Source organism: Dromiciops gliroides, chromosome 6 (assembly GCF_019393635.1).
Source record: "Dromiciops gliroides isolate mDroGli1 chromosome 6, mDroGli1.pri, whole genome shotgun sequence".
Taxonomy (NCBI): Eukaryota; Metazoa; Chordata; class Mammalia; order Microbiotheria; family Microbiotheriidae; genus Dromiciops; species Dromiciops gliroides.
Window position 1 is genome coordinate 241,944,821 of NC_057866.1, and position 26,922 is coordinate 241,971,742.

Below are 26,922 nucleotides of genomic sequence, written 5' to 3' on the forward strand. Positions count from 1 at the left end.
ATCTGTTGGGGAATAGATCTTAATCACACCTTGTAGATTTGTGTCAATTCCTTATAGATCTTGGATATCATCAGTAATAACATTCAAGGTTATATATTTTTTCCTTCATCAAATTTCGTTATATATATATATTTTTTTTACGTCTGCAACCAATCTTTTTTTTTTAATGTATGAGGTATTTTATTTTTTCCATTACATGTAAAGATAGTTCTCAACTTTTGTTTATACATGCTTTACAATTTCAGATTTTTCTCCCTCCCACCCCTCCCTCCCCCCTCCCCTAGACAGCAGGTAATCTGATATAGGTTATATCTATATATCTCTATACATATACATATAGATATATATATATACACACACATATATATACACATAATAACATTAATCCTATTTCTGCATTAATCCTGTTACAAGAGAAAGAATCAGAGCAGTGATGCAAAACCTCAAAATAGAAAGAAAAAAAAAAAAACCAACAGCACCCAAAACAAAAGAAACAATATGGTTCAATCAGCATCTATACTCCACAGTTCTTTCTTTCTTTTTTTTTTCTTGGATTTGGAGATCCTCTTCTATCATGAGTTCCCTGGAACTCTTCTGTACCATTGCATTGGTGAGAAGAATATAGTCCATCACAGTAGGTCAACACTCAATGTTGATGATACTGTGTACAATGTTCTTCTGGTTCTGCTCATCTCACTCATCATCAGCTCACGTAAGACCCTCCAGGTTTCTCTGAACTCTTCTTGCTCATCATTTCTTACAGCACAATAGTATTCCATTGTATTCATATACCACAACTTGTCCAGCCATTCCCCAATTGCTGGGCACCCCCTCATCTTCCAATTCCTTGCTACCACGTAAAGAGCAGCTATAAATATTTTTGTACATGTGGGTCCTTTTCCCCCTTCCATGATTTCTTTGGGCAAAAGACCTAAAAGTGGGATTGCTGGGTCAAAGGGTATGCACAGCTTTATCGCCCTTTGGGCATAATTCCAAATTGCTCTCCAGAATGGTTGGATCAGCTCACAGCTCCACCAACAATGCATTAGTGTTCCAATTTTCCCACAGCCTCTCCAACATTATTATCTTCCTTTTTTGTCATTTTAGCCAATCTGATAGGTGTCAGGTGGTACCTCAGAGTTGTTTTAATTTGCATCTCTCTAATCATTAGAGATTTAGAGCATTTTTTCATATGGGAATAGATAGCTTTGGTTTCTTCATCAGAAAACTGCCTGTTCATATCCCTTGACCATTTCTCAATTGGGGAATGACTTGGATTCTTATAAATTTGATTTAATTCCCTATATATTTTAGAGATGAGGCCTTTATCAGAAGCACTGGCCTCAAAAATTGTTTCCCAGCTTTCTGCCTCCCTTCCAATTTTGGATGCATTGCTTCTGTTTGTACAAAAATTTTTTAATTTAATATAATCAAAATCATCCATTTTGCATTTTATAATATACTCTATCTCTTGTTTGGTCAAAAACTGTTTTCCTTTCCAAAGATTCGTTATATATTTTTAAAACATCTGCTTATAATTCATACAGTTCAACATAATATATGCCCAGCATCATACCTCCTGATGTATGTGTGTGTGTGTGTGTGTGTGTGTGTGTGTGTGTGTGTGTGTGTGAGAGAGAGAGAGAGAGTAGGGGAAAGAAGGTCCTATGGAAATCCTTTAGTCTGGTCACCTATTTACTCTTTCTGGGATGGTAACACTGGGCCAGTGACTCCTAAAGGTCTAGTCAAAAGTATGGGTAGGGAAGAGTGAGGCTGTGTCTCAAAAGCCAGAAGCAGTTTTCAAGTGTTCATGTGCCTAGGATACTGTGCCAAATGAGTTGGATGGAAGATATCTCTGACCTCTTGAGGTTTAAAATCAGAGCAACCAAAGCATGGTTATATTAACAATGAGAGAGGCCATTTGTCTTCAATGCAACTCCAATGAGCTGTGCCTCTGCACATGAAATACAAAGACCAGATGGAACAATTCCTTCAGTCAGGTATTTGTGAAGTGCTTACTATGGGTCTCCTTACTGGGGGGATATACTACTTCTAGGCAAATACAAATCCACTGTGAGGGTATCAACTAAGCATTTACAGAGGGAGAGAAAGCATGAACAAATGGGGGCATTAGAAAAGGTCTTGAGGAGAAGATGATACTTGGAATAGCTCTTGAAGGAAGCTGAGGCTTCTACTGAGCTAGGGTGAGGAGCAAGTACATTCTTAGCATTGGAGGAGGTTGACTACCTGTGGAAAGGTAGAGGTTCAAGATAGAATAGCATGTATGAGGAAAAGCCAGCAGATCAGACTGACTGAAACAGAGAGTATAGAAAGAGGAATGATTTCTTAAAGCACAGAAACAGAGATGGAAGCCATCTTGTCAAGTGATTGAAATACCTGTCGGGATTTTCCATTTTATTCTATAGAAAATATCAGTCACTGAGGTTTTTAGGTCATGGAGTAATATGGCCAAGTCCGTGTTTTGGAAATATCAATTTGGCTTATTGTGGAGTTTGGGCTATGTCAGGGAGCCAAGTGAAGTCAAAAACACAGTTAGGAGGTTATTTCAATAGTCAACACAAAGTGGTGATGAGGATCTGTACTAGGGCAGAGACTATATGAGGTAAGCAGAGATGGGGCATGCAAGGGAAGTTGTGGAGTTGGGAATTGGCAAGACATGGCAACTGATGGGGTATGGGAGTTCAGGAATATAAAAAAGTCAAGACTGATATCAAAGTTACCAAACTAGCTTAAGATGATATTGCCCTGGGGGCAGCTAGATGGTACAGTGGATAAAGTACAGGCCCCTGAATTCAAATCTGGCCTCAGACACTTGACACTTACTAGCTGTGTGATGCTGGGCAAGTCACTTAACCCTCGCTGCCTCGCGCAAAAAGAAATAAATAAATAAATACACAAATACATAAATAAATAAATAAATAAAATTTAAAAACCACAACATGATAGAGCCCTTACCAAAAATAGAGAAGTAGAGAGGAGGGATTTATTTGAGGGGGTGGTATATAATGATTTCTCTTTTATATATGTTGAGATTTAGGTACCTTTAAGATACCCAGGAAAAACTATCCAGAAGGATGAGGGTTCAGGCAATGGGTGTGTGTGTGTGTGTGTGTGTGTGTGTGTGTGTGTGAAGAGAGGAAGAGGGAGAGAAAGAGAGAATGAGTGATATAGATACAAGTGTTATATGCATTAGAAAAGATAATTGAACTCAGGAAAGTTGATCACTAAGAGAGGGCCTGGTGGGTAGATAGAAAAGAGGACCTAGGACAGGGCATTAAAGGATGCCTACATTTGGTGATTCAATGGAATAATCAGAAAGGAATGAGAGAATCAAAAGAAATAAGTGTTCCGGTGCTTATGTCCATCAATAGGGAATGGTCGATAGTGATAAAGCTGCACAGTGTCAAACCAAATGAGTATAAAGTCAATGAATTTATGTGTTTGTTTTTCTTGGCTATAACTATATGTTAGAAGGGAGGACTTATGGAAGACAGAAATGGATGGGTAGTGACAGGGATACCAAGAGAAAATCGTATCAATGAAATATTTAAAAATACACAGAAAAGAGCAGAGGATGATCACAGGAGACAAAGACAAGCAGAATAGTTTTTTGTTATTACCATATTAAGTTGAATACACTTTAAAATTATATTAACAAGTTTACAATTCCATGTATAATACTCCTTTCTGTTCTTTGGATAGTGAAACATTTGTGTTTATTGCATCTCTGATAAAAAAAAACAAACAAACTTCACAATGAAAAAATAGTGGGTAAGAAATCTTTAGTCAGTGTGGATGTAGTTTCAATTCAGCAGTGGAGCCAGAAGAAAAAATAAAGAAAAAAAAGATCATTTTGGTCTAGATTCTGAACTTCTTAAGAGAAAGGAGGAAAAGATCCTAGAGATTAGGCTGTCACTTGGAGAGTCTGCTAAATATTAGTGGAGTGAACCTCACAGAATTTGCTAAGTGACAGGGGCAAAGGGACAGTCTGAGAACAAGAGTGAGGTACATCTTCTGGTCTAATGTGCATTTGGCATCTGAGAAGGAATACCTTTGAAGCAGTGGTCAGAGATTTGCTGTTTTCTGGTTAGAGTCAAGTTTCTATTGGCTCAAGTGGAAGGGAAGAGGGTAAAGAGATTCTTGAAAAAGGCCAGTTGGTTAACAAAAGTGTAGGCATGCCAGAGAGCATAATGGGATCTGGCTGAGAAGGATAGGGATGAGTTACTGAGAAGGGAAGAGGATCTATGTCTTAGTCATTGTCTCTGAATCACAGGGATAAAAGCAGCTGGAATTGGGAATTTGCCAACTTTAATACTAGGGAGGACCAGTAAATAAAGATCATCCATATTCTAAGATCACAGGATGATGAAGTATGGGAGTAGATACAGGCCCTGACTGTTTCTGAATCCCAGAGGCTCAGAGGCTCAGGAGTGGTATCCAAAAAGGAACAAAGGCTGTGTTATGTGTATATACAACATCTGGATAGACCCTCTTGGTAGTGATGTGGGAGAAGAGGGAATGGCTGCATAAGGCACAGGAAATTAGCTCCTAATCTCTGAGTTGCCGAAAACAAAGTTCCCTTTGATACCTCTGGTATGCATGGGATCTCTGATAAGAATCCCTGCTGAAGCAACATCTGAATACTTACTGCTCCTAGGACCTGGAGGCTGAGATCTGAGACAGAATGAGACTCCACTTGAGAGGAGGCCACCAGAGAGTCTAGAGGCTCAGGCCTGAAGAAAGACCCCTTGGGAGTCAGCTCTCCACAAACGGCCTTTCTCACAAGAGCCCAAGGATGAATGTAGTGTAACATTATCACACCCATTTTATAGACAAGGACACTTTTAAACTCCCAGAGTGTAAGAAGACTTGCTGATGGTCACAAAGCTGGTAAGTGTCAGTCCTGGGCCAAGAACTTCTCCCCACTACATGAGGTCACCTCTTAAAGATATGTGAACAAATGCATCCAAATTAAGTGAATATATAAAAAACTTCGATGCTTTAGCCTAATCCATGATCTCATCACTGTGGGTGCTTCTTCTACTAATAAAGCACAAAATATACAAACCAAAGACTAAATACATTTAGTAGAGTGGTGAGCGGCTGGAGTTGTGGAAATTATGAGTCAGTTTCAGTGGCTAAGGGAGATAAATAATGTTGGATTCCACCCAGGAGTCAATGAGATCTTGAAAAGTCAAAACAATGGGCTGAATCTAATAAGATTAAATTTAATAGGGATAAATGTAAAGTCTTATACTAGGATTCAAAAAATGAATTGCCCAAGAGCAGTGTTGCAGAAACATGGGTCAACAGTTTATTTGAAAAAAATCTGGTGTTTTAATGGAATGCAAACAAGCATATGAATCAGCAGTGTAAAATGGCAGTGGAAGGAAGAGTCTTGTTGTCCTCTGCTCTAATCAGAACACAACTGGAGTATTGTATTAAATAGGGAAGGACTTTGATGGGCTGACTGGCATCCAGAGGATAAGCAGGATGGTGAATGGTGGCAAGGTAATGCCTTATGTGGATTGGTTGAAGAAAAGGGAAATGTTAACTTGAAATTGGTAGTTGGGAGTGAGGGTAGAGAATAACTGTTGTCTCTAAAGAGGTGAAGGATTGTCATGGGAAAGAGCGGTTTTGTTTATTTCTGTGGTTCCTCAATTTGGCTCTAGCCTAGCTATATAGGCTTATTTCACATGAACTCATTTAACACTCTACATTCCTGAGAAACTCACTTTCTTGATATTTCCCAGACTCAGCATTCATTCCACCTCCCACTGCCATGTTTTCGAAGGTTTTTTCCTTATCCCTGTAGTTGATAGTACCCTCTTTCTTCTCAAATTATGATGTTTATAATGTGTATATATACATATATGGTAAAATAATGGGACTTGGCAGGCGCCCAGGAGCCCCCACCTGAAGACTGATTTGGAATTGATTGAATTGGGTGAGGCTGAGAGACTGAGAACCTAGTTAAGGTTGATTAACTTGAGACCACACGTGGCCAACCCTGAGTAGAGTGTGTTCTCAGAAGCTGGGGACTGCGACATCAACAGGAGACCACTCTCAACCAATCAACTTGAAGCAGTGTGTAAGGACCGCCTCTGCTCCGGACCTATAAAAAGCTTCCACACTCAGTTTGAGGGGCAGTTCGTAATTGAAGTAGGCTTGTGGTGGAAGACTTGAGAAAGAACCCGACCAGGCTGGAACTCTAGGCTAGATAGGCCTTTTCTTAACTTTCTGAACTCCACATGTTTTCCTTTTTACTAATACCTAGTATGCTTTAATAAATGCTTAATGCCCAAAGACTGGTGCTAAAGCTTCTAATTTAAGGCAACCACACATTTAGATTTTAAACATCACACATATATATCATATATATTTCTATATCTATCTATCAGTGTTCATATAATCATCTGCTTATATATTGGTTCTCTGCAGTAGGGATTGTTTTTTATTATACTTTTGCATTCCCACAGGACACAAAAGAGGAAGCCAGGTTTCACAATGGGCAGAGAATCAGAAAGACTGGAGTTCAAATCAGCCTTAGGCACTTTCCAGCTGTGTGCCCCAGGCAAGTCACTATACCTTTAACCTCTGTTTGACTTAGATTCTATTATTTTCCCCATTTTATAATTGAAGAAACTAACACCTAGGGATGCTGTGAAGATGGAATGGGACATTGTAATGCACACCACCTGAAACAAAGTAGGCACTTGTTTTCTTCTTTTCTTAGCACACTACATATAGAAGGTACTTAATATTTGCTTAGTGAGATTAGATTGGAAACTACCAAACAACATGAAAGATGAACTATCCCTTCCCCCAGAGTTTCAGTCAACCTCCAACCAATAGAAGGTGCCTAGTATGCTCTGGATGTAAAACAATTTTCAAAAGAAGAAATACAAATTATTAGGCAACATATGGGAAAATGTTCCAAATCACTAACAATCAAGTAAATTAAAACACTTCATATGCAACAAATTGTCCAAGATGGTAAAAAATGGGAATAGTTATTCCTGGAGGAGCTATGGAAACAGTGGCTCGCATACGCTATTGCCGAAGAGATGACTTGCTCCAGCCATCCTGGTAAACAATTTAGAACAGCAAGAGAAAAGTGAATATCAAGTTCATAGCCTATGACTGCTATCGGCAAAGTCAAAAATAACAAGAAAGGCTTAGAAGAATCCACATTGAGAAAAGAGTATTGAGTTTCTCAATTATAATTTGGTAACCTTTGAGAGAGGCCCTTAGGTTGAATGGTGAGGCTTAAAACCATTTACAAAAGGTTGAGAAGCAAACATAAGGAGAGGAAATAAATGCACAAGTACAATTTTTTTGTTTGTTTTTTGGAGTTTGGCAGGGACAGGGAGAAGGGATTTAAAAGGGAGTTTCTTATTCTAACTATTCTTACAAAATAGGTGCAGGTTAGGACAGTCGAGGACAGCAAGCATAGAATCATTTCTATTCACCTGCCTTTTCCTTCCCCCAACATCATCCCTCTCTACTTGTAGGTACTCCTCTGGGCTTCAATGATCAAAACTTATATTCCTTTGGGTAGAGCACCCACATGTAAGGGTATGATTTTCCATTTTATTTATGATTTCTTGAAATAGAGCTCTGGAAAACCAGGCTTTGATAAGGTCCAATGAAATTCAAATGGAGCCACTTGACCATGTCTTAAATCCAAATCACTCATTGATAAGCCAATAAAAGATCCCAGCCCAACCCTCACTTGGTCATTGTTTAGGTTTTGATGGCTCAGAATAAGGGTAAATGGCAATTTTTTGGTTCTGGTCAAAACCCCTGAGGCTATTCCTTTCCCAGTTTGAGGGTTTTTTTGTGGGTTTTTTTTTTTTGAGTAAACCATCTTTTGCCTCATTTCTTACCTAGCTTTAAATCACTGAATACATATTGCCTCAGACAGAGACCCGGGAAAGACCTTAGTTTAAAAAGGCCAGGGTCTCCCCCTGCTTTTAGGGTTATCTCCGGGCTTTCTGACCTATGTAAGACTCAGGTGACCCTGGAGGAGAGAGTGGGGCTAATGACTTTGCTCATCTCTGCCTCACTTAAATCCAATTCACTTACAGGTCAGGATATCACTCTCCTGATGTCATGGGTCCTCTTCAAGAAAGAAGGACATGCAACAAGGAAAGAAGCTGCTCTAGGAACGGCTCCCTTTTGGAGCTGATGATGGAAGAGATGTAGGGAGAGGTAACAGAGGGGTGAAAAGGCAGCAGAGGTAAGAGCTTGCCCATCAAACCAACCCATGCTTAGGAGGGTACAACTCTACCCTGAATGGTAGGAAGTGAGGGGCAGAAAGGGCTGAATCATTGCAGGCAATGTGGGGTTGGCCCCGAAGTTTCTGAAGGGAACTCTCTGAGAGGCTCTGTTGCTGGGGGTGTGGGTCCTCAGCACTCCCCAAGGCGAGCTGCTACGACCTTGTGGCAGTAGCACATGTTATTGTCCCATAACATACAGTCAGATGATGAGCACAGTCCCTGGATCCTCTGGTCTGGGTCTCCTATGGGATGGGAGTGTTGGGGCCCCCATGCAGAGGCCCTGCAGGGGCCAGGCTGTGCTGTGCTGTTCCTCCTTATGCAGGTACCCAGCTCCTCTCCAGCAGTGTATTGCTGGGGGGAGGGGGAGTGTACTCAGAGGATCAAAGACATTCAGGGGCCTGAGTGAACAGTAGTGAATTGGGCCTGGAATGGATGTGGTCCCAGCCCTCTCTCCAGTGTCTGTAGGCAGTTACTTAGTTCCCTAGCACTCCAGGGTTAATGGGGCATCCTCCACTTTGGGTCTCCAAAGAGTCCCACTTGCCAGGTCCTATTCTGCTTCTGGGTCTCTTTGTTCACTTCTTCTGCCTCACATTAGAAGGCAAATTTCATCTTCTTTAAAGAATGGCCAGTTTCCAGAGTACCTAAAGTTGTTAGGCAACATCTTCTAAAAATGGATCAAGCAGGGGCTGCTTTCAGGCTAAACCAGTAGGGGAAAAATGTTTTATTCCACCCACATACAAGTAAAAAGCAACTTCTAAAAAAAAGAAATAAATTTTTTAAAAATTTAATATTTCATTTCCTTTTAGGGATATAGGTGGAAAGGAGATATGGAGTCAGGGAAAAAAGAAATGGGAGAAAAAGAAAAAGAAAAGAAAGAGGCAGTGATAGAGAAAAAGAGAAAAAGATGATGGGAGAGATAGAGCTAAAGAGGAGATACAGAAACAAATACAGAGACAAGGCAGGAGGAGAAAAACATAAGAGGAAGAGAAAGGTAGACTCAGGTCTGAAGGAAGCCTGTTAACTGCTCTCACCATAGCCCTTTACACACTAGGACCCTCTGAATTCATGAGTGACTTTCCCCCACGGTAGAACATTCTGGGATGTGCTGAGAAGACACTAAGTGACTTCATTTTTATATTTAAATACACATATTAAAAATAAAGGTTTGATTTTCCTATGGGATTATGATGAAGGAATAATTTAAGGCTTTAAAATTTTATTCTATTTTAATAAAAGTTTTAAAAATTACTCTAGAACATTAGATCTACTATTAACTATATATATGTGTGTGTACGTATTTTATACATATTTTACATATTTTTACATATTTTTATTATATTTTACATATATTTTTGAATTACATTCAAAAGTTTTCTGATTACTTTATCTTTGTTCTTTCATATAAAGCAACTTCAATTGAGATTGTTGTGTTCAATTCAAAATTCAACAATAAACTTTTATTAAATTCCTAGTATGTGCAAGGTATTGAGGATATGAAGAGAGAATGGAAAAAAATAGCCCTTCATAACCAGGAAGGAAGGAAGGGAGGGAGGGAGGAAATATTTATCAAGTGCCTGTTCTATGCCAGGTGCTGTGCTAAGTACTTTATAAAGATCATCTCATTTGATCTTCACAACAATCCTGGGAAGCAGGGGCTATTACTATCCTTACTTTATAGTTAAGTGACTTACCCAGGGTAACATAGCCAATATGTGTCTGAATCCTTATCTGATCTCAGGTCTTCCTGACTCCAGACCTGACTCTCCACCCTCTGTGGCACTAGCCCCAGAACACAAAGGACACATTTGGTACTAGCCTCCATTTCCATGTTATACAATTTCTTTCCACTGAGTAAACCACTCCGTTCCCTGGTCCTTCCACAATCAAAGCCACTGGGGATTGATTTATTCAGAAACTTTGGGTGTAGAAGAAGAGTCAAGGGAAAGAGAAATCTTGTTTATTCTTGCTTCAGTGGACTGCAAATAGGAACATCTGTTTCTATTAGAAGTCTGGGGGTTTGTGGCTGAAGAAAGTGATTAGTTAGCAAGAGAAAATGTATTTCATTTGAAAACCACAAGTATATGCTGACAAATACTATGACAATTAAAAGATGATGAAGGTTTTTTGGCAACGTTAGTTGGGAGCTTCTGTCCCACTTATGGACATAAACTAGAAAAAACAGTGGTCAAAGCAAAATTAACACAAAGAAATTCTTCCATAGACAATGTTGTCCACAGAATGAGGGTTCACAGAAAAGAAATGAAGCCAAGACTTTCACAACAGAAGAATATGAAGGTGCTTCTTGACAATTCCTTTTTAGTTCCACTAAGTAGGTCAATCATTTGCACGGGCTATTGATCTTTGTATTTTATTGCCCAAAGAAAAAAAGGGTAAATAATTTTCTCTTCAGAACTCTGGTTCCTTTTAATTGATGCAAACTCAGTGCCCAGACCATAAAGGCATTTAATGAGGTGAGTACAGAATGGAAGAGGAATTTCTCCCTGGGATACCACAGGCCGGAGCACATTCCTGCCCTTATGAAACCCCAGGCCTCAACCACCAACTCAGACATTTCTGGCAAAGCATGGAGCCTACTGCTCTGGCTCGCTCCTCTTTCTCATGCAACAAGGCTATTTCCTTCAGACTTCATGACCGTCCTTTCAGAAAACAATCTCACTTGTTTTGTACAATTATTTCAAAAAGACTAGAACGGGGCAAGGTCAAGGGTTTCCACAGGAACCGACTAAAACAAAGCTGCGGGAAGAGGATGGATGTCTTTGTATTGGGGAAGAAAGGCTAGCCAAAGGAAAGTCTGCCAAATGCATTTTATTAAAGACGGTCTCCAAGTGACTGATATTATGAATCATGCAATTTACGGAATATAGAAAATGAAACAAATGGATCTGAGGCTGTTAATGTAGCTACTCAGGGAGTCAGCAAGACTCACCATTTTAAAATTGCAGGTTTGCTTCCCAGCTGGAACTGCATTTTGGCTTTGTGATCCGTAGAGATGTTCTCCTCCTCGCACAGTAAAGGATTCTTTAGGGTAGCGTTAAAGGTCCCTTTCAGCATAGTGTCTCTGAAGATTGGACTTAGCTGTCGAGAAGAAAATTTTTAAAAAGGTTGTGTTAAACATATGTTGCTCAAATTTTGGAAATTGATGTCTATAGAAAAGTGGTGTATAATAAACAGGAAAATATAGCAGAACAATTGAGGTTTTATTGATGCCTTTTGTCATTCTCCATTCTCCAGACTGAATCCTTTCTTACAATAAGTATATCTGGCAATGTATATAATATTCCTCTCTAATAGTCCCCTACCTCACTTTTCTAAAGAGGATGGTATGTTTCATTGTCTGCTTTATTGGATCATCATTCGGTTGTCCTTTACTCAAAATTCAAATTATTTTTATTGAGGTTTTATTTGACATTGCTGTAGTCATTGTATAGAACTTGGTTCTGTTCATTTGATGCTATATCTGTTCATATAAAGCTTCCCACACTTCTCTGAACTTACCATGTTTCATTTCTTATAATGACCTCCTATTACATTGACATACCATATCTTTTCTAGCTGTTCCCCAACTGATGGACTCCCACTTTGTTTTATAATTTTTTGGTGCCACACAGAGTGTTGCTATGAAGGTTTTAGATTATATTGGACACTTGTTTTTGGTTTTAATATCCTTGGGCTTTATATATCTAGAAAAACTATTGGTTTGGGGCATGTTAGGTTTGGTCAAAGGTTAAGAAGAATTTACATGCATTCCTCGATCTATTTTCTATCAAACTATTTTCTAGTATTCCCAGCAGTTCTTGTTTTTTTTGTTTTAGTTTTTCTTTGTTTTGTTTTTGTTGTTTGTTGTTTGTTTTTGTTTTCTGTGGGGCAATGAGGGCTAAGTGACTTGCCCAGGGTCACAAAGCAAGTAAGTTTCAAGTGTCTGAGGTCAGATTTGAACTCAGGTCCTCCTGAATTCAGGGCCAGTGCTTTATCCACAGAGCTGCCTAGCTACCTCCAGCAGTTCTTGTATAAAACAAAATTCTTCCCTAATTAATTTATGTTCTTGGGTTCAATCAAACATTTTACTTCTATCTAGATTTTGCTTGCCTAATTTAGTCAACTAATTTTTTGTGTTTTGTTTTGTTTTGTTTTCAAACAGGATTAAATAATTTGGTGATCTTTGTCTTACAATATAGTTGAAGACTGGCAAAGCTATGGTGTATTCACATACTTTCTCTATTTTTTTTCTTTACATTCTAGGCTTTTCAATCCACAAAGTAATGTCATTGTTGTTCTTTTGTCTAATTCAATAAAATATCCCCTTAGTTACTGAATTTGTATTGCACAAAATCTATAAATTAATTAGGTGATATTGTCCTTTTTGGTAATATTGAGATAACCCAATCATAGCAATAACTATTTCTCTGATTATTTAAATCATTATTTCTGTAAACCGTATGTTATAGTTACATTTAAATGTACTAGTAGGCTAACTCTCAGATATAGCTAAGGATATTAGAGAATTACAAATCAATATAGTAATTAATATTCAAAGATCAAGGTCCTTGCCAGTTAGGCAGAATAGGAAAGGCTTCGAGGAGTATGTGAGATATTTTGTGGAACTTTAAATAATGTATTATAATTCAGCAGGCAAAGAGGAAGAGGGATATCCTCATTTGGGGCATAGAGAATAGCATAATAAAAGGCTAGGATGTGTGAGAACACATGACCCATTTGGCTGGAGTAGGGAGAAAACAATATGCAAAAGGATATAAAGGGAAGATGGTACCAAATTGAGGAGGGTTTTAAATCTAGGCAAAGAACTTTAAATCTTATTCAGGAGGCCACATGAAATCATAAAAGCCTTTTGACCAGGGTGGTATCATGACCAGTTGGCAGTATGAAGGATGGTCTTCATGTTGAGGGGGTAGGAGAAATGAACACTTCAATGGAAAACATTGTCATATTCTAGACAAGTGACAATGAAACCCTGAACTTAGGCAGTGACAGTGAGAAAGGAGAAGCACACAAAAATATGTTGTAGCGGCAGAACTTTGGCTAAAAGGAAAGACAGAGAAAGATAACTATAAGTTTTCAATTGTGGGTGACTTGGGTCATTGGTATTGCCAACAATTAAAAGAATTCAAAAAGAAGCACAGATTTGGGGTAGGGGAGACAATAACCTTGGTTTTAGACATGTTGGATTTGAAGTAGGAGTAGGGTATCTAATTCAACAAATAGTTATCAGCTACCTCCTATATATGGGACAATATTGTTAGGTGCCAGAAACATACAGACAAAAGCACCTACCTTCAAAGAACTTATATTCAACTAGAGAAAGACAATACTTAAGTAGATAAATCAGTGCAATATATTAGAGGGGGTGGGGGTGGACAAATGATTTAGGAAAGCATTCCTATGTAAAATGGCACCTGAGCTGAAACTTGAAGTAAGCTAATGATTATAAAGGACAAGGGTGAAGAGCCTAGCCTGTTCAAAAGCCTGGATGTGGGAGAGGGAATACCCATGTAAAGAACAGCAAATGGGCCAATTGGGATGTAGGATGTGACCAAAAATTGTGGGAAAGACAGACTAGAGCTAGAATGCAAAGGGCTTTTATGTTCAAGCAGAGGAAATTGCATTTTATCCTGACTAACGTGGGAGAAAATGGAGACATCTTGTAAATGTCAACTAGAGATTGGGGCTGGAACTCAGAAGAAAAGCCAGGATTGGAGATAAAGATTTCAGATTCATCTTTATAGGAGTTGTAGCTTCAGCTACAGGAATGAATGACATTACTGAGAAGAAAAGAGAGCCAAGAGCTCTGTAAGGCAGGTGTTATTATTGCCCCTGTGTTATAGATGAGGAAATTGAGACTAAGAGAGGCTAAATGACTTGCCTAGGGTCACACTACTAAGTGTTTAAGGCTGATAGAACTCAGGTCTTCATGATTCCAGTTCTATCCCCTTGCCTATCCAAACCACTCTGTCTCCTACCTGATGTTTCATGTCTTAAGTGTTTTAAAAGGCATTACCATTTGTCTTTTGTGTTTTAAGCATTGTTTTTTTTTTGTAGTACAAGAAATACTTGTCCTATATCTGGTACTTACTGTGTATGTTGCAGACCTTTTCTAGAAGTGAGCACTTTTAGGAGCAGCTAGGTGGTGCAGTAAGTAGAGTACCGGCCCTGGAGTCAGGAGGACCTGAGTTAAAATCTGGCCTCAGACACATGAAACTTACTAGCTCTGTGACTCTGGGCAAGTCATTTAACCCCAATTGCCTCATCAAAAAAAAAAAAAAAAAGAAAGAAAGAAAAAGAAGTGAGCACTTTTAGAGGAGATCCTAGAAATAAAACATATCTAAGCCTTATTTAAGAGATTTTTCCAGGGACATGAGCCAAAGAGATTAAGAAAAGCTAGATTTCCCTACTTCAGTGTCAGGCTCTTCCAAGGCCATACACAAGTCCACTTGAGCCCAAAGCTGGAGTCCCTTGTGGAAGGGGGCACCCCTGTGGGTTATGACATTTTGATACTTAATAACTTCAATTAAAAATTATTGAAAAGATGGGCAAGAAACCCATTTTACAAGTTGTATGACCCTTCTGATAAAAGACATTTTTGTTTCACCTTTTGTCTTTGCTGAACAAACTGAAACATTCTTGAAATAGAACCATGCCAAATCAAAAGAAAATATGGCCACCAGATAAAAGTATTTTCTTTTCCACTCAAATCCAATCCAACAACCATTTATTAAACAGTATAGAACATGTGTAAGGCATTGTGAAGATAAGCTAAATTAGAGCAGAGAGTATGAATGAAGGTACAGTGAGACATACATGGATTCATTCCATAAAAAATTCATTCAACAAACATAGATGATGCTATCTATAGGTATTAGTGGATCACTGGTTAATCACCTATGGGCAGATTATGGAGAAGCCTTAATAACTAGTCAGAAAAGTTTAAATTTATTATGGGATTAAAGGATCCAAAGCTAGAAAGGCATCATGACATAACAGGAATTGAATCTTCTCTTTAAGACCACCAAGTCCAGCCATCTTATTTTACAGAGGATGAAACTAAGACCTATAAAGGGTAAGTGATTTGCTCAAGAAAACAAAAATCATCAAGACTGGGATCCCAGCTTGGACCCTCCTACTTCAAATCATGTATCCTTACAACTACAATGCAAAAAAAAATCCTTGACAAAATTAATATTTTAGAAATATCTACCAGACTATACAATATCACCATCATCATGTATCAAGGGGCTAAACTTTACATGTAGCCTGGGGGGTGTAATTTTATGGCTCAAAAAGAGGCAGAATAGAAAGATCTTGTCTCTTTCCTGGCCTTTCCTGCACTTTCTCCAAAGGAAACTTTATTTCCTTCAAAGAATGGAAGCAAGAAGTTTGAACTAGAAACTTGACCACTCTGTTCTACTGAGAGAAAGAGGATATTGGGTTAGAATTACATTTATTGTCTTCACAAATATCACATGAATAGAACAGAATAGAATAGAATAGAACAGAACAGAACAGAATAGAATAGAATGCCCATCTAAATGGCAATATGACCAGCTGGTTTGCCTCCTCATCAGGAAGGCAGGTCGAAATCCTTCCCCTGACATAGAGGAGGTACATGATCATGGACAAACCACTTAAACTCTCAGCTCTAAGTATCTCTCCAAGATACTGCTCCAGGTGAAAGGAGGGAAGACACTCTAGGTATGGGATAGACTGCGCAAAGTGATGAGAAGAACAAAGCAGGATACAGTAGTTGCCTACTTTGGGTAGGCATTTTCATGGGAGCATTGAGTAGAGGGACATGGTAGTGGTGTACAATGTGCACAAAGGAACAGGAGAGTAGCAGTAGGCTAAGGAGGGCCTTGAATGCCAAACTAAGGAGTATGGACATTCTCTAGAAGGCACTGGGTAGCCACTAAGGGATTTTGAGCACAGGAGTGATATGATCTACTCTGTATGTGATGCAGATCAATTGGCAGCAGTGCTAAAGGGTGCATGGAAGGCAGCAGGATACTAGTTGGGCAACTAGATAAAAATATTTAAATAGCTGATGGTGTGGGGTCATCTTAAGGCCGAGGCACCTAGAATAGGTAGCAGGGGAAGAATGGGAGATTGGGGAGAAGAGTCCGGAGGGACTCAAAGGGAAGTATAAAAGATATATATATATATATATATATATATATATATATATAGAGAGAGAGAGAGAGAGAGAGAGAGATAGATATAGATATAGATAGATAGATAGATATAGATAGATAGATAGATAGATAGATATAGATATAGATATAGATATAGATATAGATATAGATATAGATATAGATATAGATATAGATATAGATATAGATATAGATATAGATATAGATATAGATATAGATATAGATAGATAAACTTAAGGTTCATGGCTCAGCCATGGGTAGATGAATGAAGCAGTGCTTACTTGTCTGATACTACCAGGAATTCCCTCTAGAAAGAGTCCTATTCCATGAGAAGTCCAGCATCAATGAATCGTAGTTTTCTGGGAGTTCATATACTATCAGTCATTTGGGAGACTGGTCATGAGTTCTCTCTATTGATACAGATGAGCAACTTTCCTATAATTTAGAGTCTGAGAGAGTAGCCTGTGGCAAGAGTACATGACCTGTCCAGGGCCACATATCTAATATGAGTCAACAGATGGACTTGCACCCAAATCCTCCACACTCTACTGCCAGCTTTATAGTCACTGTTGTAGGCTGCCTCTTAACATAAGCATGATCCATTAAAAAGCAAGAACTTTTTCAAATAATTATAAAGCGTTATTCTATAATAAGAAATTATTTTGTCCTCTGTCTTTTCAAAGGAAGAGACTGGAGATTATTTCATGCTTTACATTCAGACTATATTGGAATAATACACTAAAAATGAAAGTTTTTAATGGAATTTGAAATAGCCTTTGCGGCATCCAAAGTGGTACAGCCATTCCATGAAACACAAAAATGGTTAACATTTTAGTGACATTTGTTAAAAGTTCAGAGCATTCAAAGGAAATATTAAGCCTAAAGAATGGAAAATGAATAACTCAATAGTTATTCATTGCTTGGGTCCCCTTTTCCTTCAGATTATCAAACTGAGTTAACCCTGGCTTTGAGAAAACCCTTGGAATTTATAATGGATTGACAATAGCGGAGACATCATATCAGGCAAGTGCTGAATAGATTTTTTTGTCAAGCTCTTTGAATCTGCCATGTGATTGATCATAAAGGCTATTCCCTGGAGCATGTGCAGAGAGATATTCTGGACCTAGTTCCAGTGGGTCATGGAGACAGTTTGGAGGAACCTTCCTCTGGTCATATGGTGACTGGCTGCTGAAAGGACTTCATGAGAGAGTCAGCGACCCATTGGTCTGCCTCTATTATATCTGTTAAAGGAAGAAGAAGTCATTTCAAGCTGGCACTGGACTCTTCAGGTGGTGAGATTTGTTTCCCGGAAAGAATGGCAAAGGATAGTCCTTCTTGACCTTGATCTCATGGTGATCCCACTATTGCTCCCCATGCAGAGCTTAGACTTTACACAATGGGCTTGTGCTAGAGGACCTGTAGCTACATTGACCCTTTCTAAATTTGGTGAAAAACATCCCCAAGAAGGACGTATCTTGAAGATCTTGTCATCTCAGAGTATTTGGAGGTCCTATTTTTACTTGGAGCTGAATGGTGGTAGTTGGTACAATAATAAACCCAGAGCAACACTGTGCATTGGAGAAAGAAGAAACAAGAAAGAGAACTGACCAGCTTGGTCTTTTCAACAGTAAACGTGTATCAGCACTTGGCTGAGCCAGAGTGAAATGTAAAATGGCTAATAAAGTCAAGTCAACAAGCATTTAAGTCACTAAGTATTTATGAATCACTAGGTACTGTGATGTGTTAAGGCTACAAGAGTCCCTCCTCTCAAGGAGCTCACCATGAGCAACTTTTCAAAGACTTTTATGTGCTGGTGGACTTTACCAGTTTTAATGATCTGAAGAGCATAAAAAAGTGACCCTGATCCCTCTAATTTGAACTCAAACTTCCAATGAACCAATCAATGACTCTATATTCTAAAGCAGGCACCCCGGCCCCTGTGCTCCCAGTAATGGTTCCTTTAAGCAAGATATTCTTAATATGTTTTTTATATTTCCCTCATCCCCCATTTTTTTCATATAAGAACATAGGAATAGCATTTAAATAGCTGTCACCATCCCATATGTACTCATAACCTCCAAGCCTCTTGGAATGAAAAGCTTTCCAAATAGAGAGATTTAGCAGAGAAGATAAGAATTGCAAGGGGACAGGATGAGGTGCAGGGATAACATCCGTGTTATCCTGTTTGCCAAGGATGCTTTTACTAAGCCTACAAGGAGGGTGAGCTTACATCCTAATACATTGATTCTGTTTCAAAAAGCCATAATTTTAACACTATGTCCATGGAATATTAAATAAAGAGGTAAAAATATAATAAAGCAAAAGAAAACATAGGAAAGCAACTTGTCCCAGGACTTTTTCTAACTGAATCCAGTTAAAAGAAATGAAAATGGGTTGCCAACAATAATAGCCAGCATTTAAGTGGCACTTTAGAATTGGCAAAGCACTTTCCAGACTTGATTTGATCCTCAAAATAGTCCTGTGAAGCTAATTCAAGTAATTTAGATTAAATGATGAAAAAGAAGGCATCGAGCCAAAAGATTACCATCTAACATTTTTGGTGCTACATACACTTCCATATAATCACTTTGCCTTCTTCATTTGGGAAGTGCTGCACGTCACTGGATGAGGATGGCTAAGAAGTAGGAAAAGGCTGCTTCTTTCACAGTTTTGTGAGGGAGTTGCTGAGATTCTTTGTGATATGCACGCCGTCTTCTTGCTAGGCACATCCCCAAATGTATTTGCACTGTAAGTGATTTGGAAAAGCCATTAAAAATGAGACTAAAGTGTTAACAGATTACACTAAAAATAGAAGCAGATCGAAGGAATGAGAAAATACAACCAGGTTAAAAAGATTGAGGCTGGTTAGGTGACTGGGTCAGGAGATAAATGTAAGTTCAGAGTAGACAAATGCAAAGTAATTAGATTGGGAGCCAGGAACCCTGCTAGGAAACCTATGCTAAATGAAAACCATCAAACATTCTGAAGGGGAAAAGAAAAAATGTGAGCTTTGGCTGGCAAAGTTATGGAAACCATTATTTCAGGTTTTGTTTTGTTTTAAAAGTAATAATAGCAAGTTATAAAGGCTAAGAACCTCCATATGTAAAACAGTGATATTTTACTGGAACATTGTGTAGAAGATGTGTGTGAGAGTAGTAGCTCTGAAACAAAGACAAACTATAAGAGGACATAGGAATATAGGAAGGACTGGATTTAAATCCCAAACTTATTAGCTCTCAGTAAAATGAGGGGTTTGAACTAGATGTCATCTAGAGTTCCTGGAGCACTGAGGTGACACTGCAGTGGATAGAGGACTGAGCCTAGAGTCAGGAATACTCATTTTCATGAGTTCAAATCTGGCCTCAGACACTTACCAGCTGTGCGATCCCCGACAAGTCACTTAACCTTGTTTGCCTCAGTTTTTTCATCTGTAAAATTAGCAGGAGAAGGAAATGGCAAACCACTCCAGTATTTTTGCCAAGAAAACCCCAAATAGGGTCATGAAGAATTGGGTGTGACTAAAAAGGGGTACACAGGATTTCTTCCAATCCATTGGGCTGGCCACATTGCTAGAATGTCAAACGTATGCTTGCCTAAAAGACTTATTTTATGGAGAACTCACACAAGGCAAGCTCTCATGTCGTAGTCAGAAAAAGTAATACAAGGACACTCTCAAGGTCTCTCTTAAGAATTTTGGAATTGATTGCATGATATGGGAGACACTGGCACAGGACCACTCAGCATGGCATGCCGTCATCAGAGAAGGTGCTGTGCTCTATGAGCAAAGCAGAATTGAAGTAGCTCAAAGGAAACATAAATTCCGAGAATCCACCCCAAATGTTCACAAGGACTCTTTGTGCCTGACCTGTGGTAGAGAATTCTGAACTCATATGGGTCTGATCAGCCACAGTCAGATACACAGTCAGACACAGTGACTCTAACATAGTGATGTCATTTTGGCCATCTTCAAGAACAAAAGACAACAACAACAGCAACAACAAATCTATGATCCAATGAAATCCTAAGATCCTTCTTGCATAAAGAAGAATATATTACATCTAGATAAAACTCGATAAGTTTTATAAAGTCGTTAGGATTCCTATCTTTCTATATTATCACAACTGAAGAGTTCTATACAACATCAAGTGAAAGTTAGCAGGTATTTAGTGTGTCCTTTTCAAAATATTTTATGGCATATTTATTTTTAATAATTTTATTGGAACAACTTTTGTATTTTTATTAATTTTTAGGTCTAAATTTAGGTGAAGTGCTCTAATTTTCAAACATTTATTTTAAAACACTGAAGGACTGAGTCAGAAGTCATCTGAAGGAGGTGAAGACACCAATGGCTTATTAAAACTTGAACCTTTTTAATACCAAATGAAGGTGAGCAAGGAGAACTCCAACAATTCTCACTTTCTATGTGTACTTTTTCATCTGTATAAAAATTTTATGAGAATAAAATACACATTTCAAGGTAACCTTTTGTGATAGTATCAGTAAGGAACAGGCCAATTTTCACAAATGACAGTCAGTTGTAGAGCACATCTTTACCAATACATAATTGATTGAAAAATGTGGAAAATACAAGATTCTACTGTGCATATTTTTTACATGTTAAGCATGTTGTCACAAGGTAATGATATATATTATTTGTTGACTATAAAAAAGCACATAATCTGGTAATGTCTGGCATATAGTAGGTGCCTAATAAATACAAATAAGTTGTTTCCCATACATACATAAAAATTATGTATGATTCTTCGAAAGCTAGAAGAACAGTGATGAACCTGTCAATGAGCCTCTGATCATTTATATAAGGTATAAAACAGGGAGTTGTACACTCACCAAAGGTTTTTGCCCCTGTCAGGGAGAAAAGATCCAGCCCAGAGTCCAAGTTGAAGAGGAAATAGCTTATAGATGGTGAAATCCTAAAGATGTTCTTATTTGTAATTGCATTGAATCCCAGAACATTGCAGTGCCTCTTGGATGAGATCCACAGATACTCAAAGACTGGTTAAGAGATGTGGCCTCCCCAGCCACGAGGGAAAAAATAAAGTGAATGAAGAATTCCAGTTGTTCCGATTATGACATGCATTTAGAAGGACCATCTACAGAGCTCATCCTTCAATATGTATTATACATACTTGCAGCCATACAACAAAATAGCTAGAATACTGGTATTTTAAAAATCAGTTTGGAGTGTTTTTTAAAGGAACTGCAATTTCAAAAAAGCATATTCTCTCTTTCTCTCTGTCTCTGTTTCTCTCTCTCTGTGTGTGTGTGTATGCACACATATATATCACCTAATATATTAACATATGTATACATATATAAATATTTCATATATGGATACATGTATGTGTATATATGTGTATAAACAGAGAAAGAAAGAGATAATTCCAATCTCCATATTATGACATACAGTTAGATGGACTACCTACAGATTTTATTTTTCAGTATGTACTATATACATTAACAGCCATACAAGATAGCTAGAATGAAAATGATAGGTAAAGTATATCCCAGAGTTTTGGTGTAGTTTTAATCTAACTGGGGTGGGGGGGGAAGACAACATAAAAATGAAAGTTTTACTTCAGGTCTGATGGCAAGATCCAGGAATGAGTAAGTGGCATCATTAGATTAGATGATAGTGCCCAGCAATCCATCAGGTATAAATTTGACATTAGCTGTGTATTTCTTTAAACTTTTTTGAGCCTCAGTTTTCTTATTTTTATAATGGGGAAATAATACTTGTGTTAACTTGAATTGTTTTGAAGATCAAAGGTCAATGTTTATAAATTATTATTGTCATTGTTACTCGTATAATGTTTGTGTCAGATATCCTCGAAGTAAGATGAGTCAACATTTGTCTCAGAGTTGTATGTATGGTCCTCTGTCCAATGACTAACTATGCTTCCCAGAAAGCTGTGAATTTCACCCTCCTGGAGAGCCTAGCTAACTACAGAGAGAAGTTTTACTTTGGAATCCAGAGCTAACATACGGCATGAGACACTCTCACATGGCCTATTCACAACCCCTTTTTCATGATTATTCCCACACTGTTTGGGGTACAGTTGAAAGACATTGAATTTTATGTTGGAAGACCCAAAATAGAATCCTGATGCATGCTGGGCAAGTTAGTTAACCTCTCTACACCTCAGTCTTCTCATCTATAAAATGATATCACCATCTGTAAGGATTCAAATTTGCGGTCATTGAAAGGGTAGTGAGGCAAATAGACTCTGGCATACTTACAATGATGGATTGCATGTAAAGTAATAGTATAAAACATGTCATCAGAGATACGAATGACTCAAAAAGGAGGTGGGCCCCTTATGAGGCAGGAATGAGGGGTGGACAGATGGAGTGATGTATTGGTACCCATTTATCACTTAGAGGGAGGCTTCCCTGATGGTGAGTGGATGCGAGTCACAGTCAGACATGGGTAATGACTGCACAGGATGAAAAGAGATGGATAGGTTGTAATCTGTACCACTGGAGGGACAGCCCCTCTCAGTGAGATTGCAGCTCCATTTAACTATTAAAGTGTAAGTGAAATGAGCGCATTGGCTCTTGATAGGTAACTTGGTCTCCCATTGATTGAGTCTGCCATTGCTTCCTCTGTGTATTTACTCTCATACTTAGCACTCCTTCATGCCCAGACAAAATTTTAACTACTTTCTTTTCGGAGGTTGTTCCTATGTGTTTTGTCATTAATGTTGTAAGAACTTTTATACAAGTGCCGCATACACATAAGCCAAAATTTTCAATAAACATGTAACTTGTTGCCAAGAATGTGTCTCTGGACTTGTAATAGCTCCCTCAAATCTACTAGGCTTCCCTATAAATCACTCCTTTTGCCTCTGCAGATTATAGGTTAAATATGGCTTGTATCTACCTCTACAATGATGTGAGTAAAATTATCTTCAGCTTTGGTTCAAGCACTCAAGGTATCTCTCTCTGTATATGTGTGTGTGTGTGTGTGTGTGTGTGTATGTATGTATGTATGTATATGTAATATATTATTTCATATGACAGATAGATAAATTGATCTCAGTATAAAAGACTCATCCCCACTGAAAATGCAGAAAACAGAAAAAAGACTCCCAGTTCAAACAGTACAATTGCCCTCCATCTTTGATGAGTCCCACCTTTCCCTGTGGCACCCTACTGTGATGAAAGAATGGGATTTAGCAGATACTCAAAGACCCACCTGGAGATTAATCTAGACTGATTGAATCAAGTGAGAGTGATTGACTGCTGATTAAGCCTACTTCAAGTTAGTTAATCGGATTGTAATCACACCTGGCTATCCCTTAAGAAGGTATTGTTCCAGAAACTAGATTGTGAACTCAACTTGAGAACAACTTCAAAGACAATGGATTTGGATGACACCAACCAATCACCTTGAAGCAGTGTGTAAGGACCGCCTCTGTTCCAGACCTATAAAAAAGCTTCCACAAACAGCTTGCGGAGGAGTTCCTGATTAAAACAGGCTTGTGGAGGAGGACTTCAGGAAGAACCCAACCAAGCTGGAACTCTAGGCTAGGTAGGACTTCTTTTTCATAACATTCTGAACTCTTTCTAAATATCTGTATGCTCTAATAAATGTTTAATGCCCAAAGACTGGTACTGAAGCCTTTTAATTTTTGGCGACCACAATTAAGATTTTAAACATCACACTACAAATCCTTGAGATTCATAGAACAACTCAGGTTTGGCTTCCCCTCAGAAAAGAACTGAAATTGGGTTGCTAGAGAGGCAGCTGCCCACTCCCTTTTACCTCAGGGCTTCTAGATTTATGGTACTATCCTAAGGCCTTGGATCCCCCCTCAAAAGTACTCTATTTACTACATTTGAGTGGTGTCACTCAAATAGAAATGCAGGCCACTAAACCATTTACAAGGATTCTGTTGAGCTGCATATTGACAAAAATTAATGTTATCTAATTATCATTATAATTATTAATATTAACGTTAGCCTGGAATCAGGGAGACTTATCTTCATGCGTTCAGCTCTGACCTCAGATACTTACTAGCTGAGGGACCCTGGGCAAGTCACTTAATCCTGTTTGCCTCAATTTCCTCACCTGTAAAATGAAATGGCAAACCACTCCAGTATCTTTGCCAAGAATACCCCAAATGGGGTCACAAAGAGTTAGACATTACCAAACCGCAAAAAAAAAAAAAAAAGATAGAAAGGTTTATTATATTTTTTATTTATTTTGTTAAACATTTCCTAATTACCTTTTTTTAAAAACATTTATTTACTTATTGCAGGGAAATGAGGGTCAAGTGACATGCCCAGGGTCACACAGCTAATAAGTGTCAAGTGTCTGAGGCTGGATTTGAACTCAGGACCTCCTGAATCCAGGGCTGATGCTCTATCTACTGCACCACCTAGCTGCCCCCCCCCCAATTACCGTTTAATCTGGTTCAGATCCACTGCTGGGTAGTGTTGCCAGTGAATGGGGTGAGACAATCTTGTGTCTGACACCCCAGGACTCCATCATGCTATTTACCTTAATTCAATAAATATTATCAAACTGATATTAAACAGATCCTCAATGATACAATGTGTGGTGTAATTCGTACTTTTGAAAATTCACCTTTCCTGTTCCAGTAACAGTTCAATAATCTCCACTGAAATAATTTTAAAAGAAAATATTCACACTTCTTTATTCCAACAACTAAAGGAATTAAGATCTTCTTAATTACCTTTGTATCTACCCCAGTACCTGGTAAAATGTTTTGAACATAAAGGATAATTGGAAAAATGGTTGCTAGGTGAAAAGAATGAATAATTTCACTGGAAAGAATAAAGATCTGGAATCACTGTGGCCATTTTAACTTCCTTTAGAATGAATTACACTCAATTCTGAAATAAATAATATCGGGAATGGATAGAGTCTTTGAATCAAAATAGTAAAAATGATGATGCATATTAGGATAGATAAAAGTTTAAACATTTGGATTGGGGAGGGGGAGATGGTTTGGTTCAGGTCTGTGGTGGGGTTTTTTCCCCCTACGAGGAAAATTCTGGAGTCATGTGAACTGGATAAGAACAGAAATTGAATATGATTTCATAGTTAAAGCAAATGTATAGGTGACAATTAGAATGTTTCAGTGCCAAACACTTAAAGCAATATTCGTATGCTTTGTTTCAGGACTGAATTCATTTCATCTTAAGAAGAAATGATCAAAGCAATCCTAGATTTTAAGTTTTTCAATTTTTTTTTTAATCCAGCACCTATTCAATTAATGTTTGGGTTCTAGATAAAAGTCATGAAGTATTTTAACATAAGGCATGCTGTTGTTCAGTCATTTTTAAGCATGACTGACCCATTCGGGGATTTCTTGGCAAAGGTACTGCAGTGGTTTGTCATTGCCTTCTCCCACTCATTTTACAGGTGAGGAAATTGAGGCAAACAGCCTTGAGTGACTTGCCCAGGGTCATATAATATTTGGACTCACAAAGACGACTCTTTGACTCTTCCTCACTTCAGGCCCGGCACTCTATCCATCGTCCCACCCAGCTGCCTTCTTTTGTCTATTTTAACTTCATTTTAATTTACTGAATGTTGCGAATGGACAAAAGGCTTCACTTTTCCTCTGAGCCAGGAAAGCATTTCAAAATGCATGCCTGAGCAATCCTTTCAAATCTTCCCTAAAACCTATTTGGAAAGTGTTAGGATCACAGTTTTGGGTGAAAAAGAATGAGCTCATGAAATAAAACTATCCAAGACCTAGAAAATATCATAACCTTGATTTGTAAAAATTAGAATTAGGTGTCTGGAAACCTGAAATAGGCAGAATTGCACTAATGAGAAAAAAGAGACATGACGACAGAACTGTTAAAACTTGACACTGGTTAAAAATTTCCACAGGTAATCATCATGATTTATCTCCCTCCTTCCAACCTAAATACAATTCCTTTTTCTTCCTCAATGCCAGAGGAAAATACATATATTCATGCAAATATATAGTTTTATTTATATATAGTTATACATATAAAGATACATTTTTGCATATTTATTTGTAGATATCGTTAGTTTTATATATATATATATATCTATATCTGATAGCTGATAGATAGCTGCTAGAGTTTCAAAAGACCTTAAGCCCCTCATCTTGCAGAAAAGGAAACAGATTCCACCAAGAGGTGCAAGTATAATTAGCAATTTTTGCCCTCCGGGCCAAGTATCACAACATACCCCTCAGAGGAGGCACTGGGAGCCAGCAGGAAGTGGAAGTTGTTGTTTGTCCTTGGTTCTCTACGAGAACCAGAGAATGGCCAGGCATCAAGACATAATCTGGGCCGGGCTGAAGTATTTGCCTAGGCAGGAGCTGCTAAGGAAGGGAGCCCAGGAGAACAAGCAGCTGCCATCTGGTAGCTTCCTCCAACTAATTATTTCCCCTTCCTAGGTGCTAAGCTGT

At 38.3% G+C, this 26,922-nt stretch overlaps 1 protein-coding gene across 1 annotated transcript in view; it reads right to left on the reverse strand.

Moving 5' to 3' along the window:
• The window catches only part of STPG2 (sperm tail PG-rich repeat containing 2), a 597,092-nt gene that overhangs the window by 3,369 nt on the left and 566,801 nt on the right, over window positions 1-26,922 (reverse strand). The window contains exon 13 of the mRNA XM_043972340.1: window positions 11,251-11,399. Within this exon, the coding sequence (XP_043828275.1) occupies window positions 11,251-11,399 (149 nt within the window). The remainder of the gene's footprint in view (window positions 1-11,250; window positions 11,400-26,922) is intronic.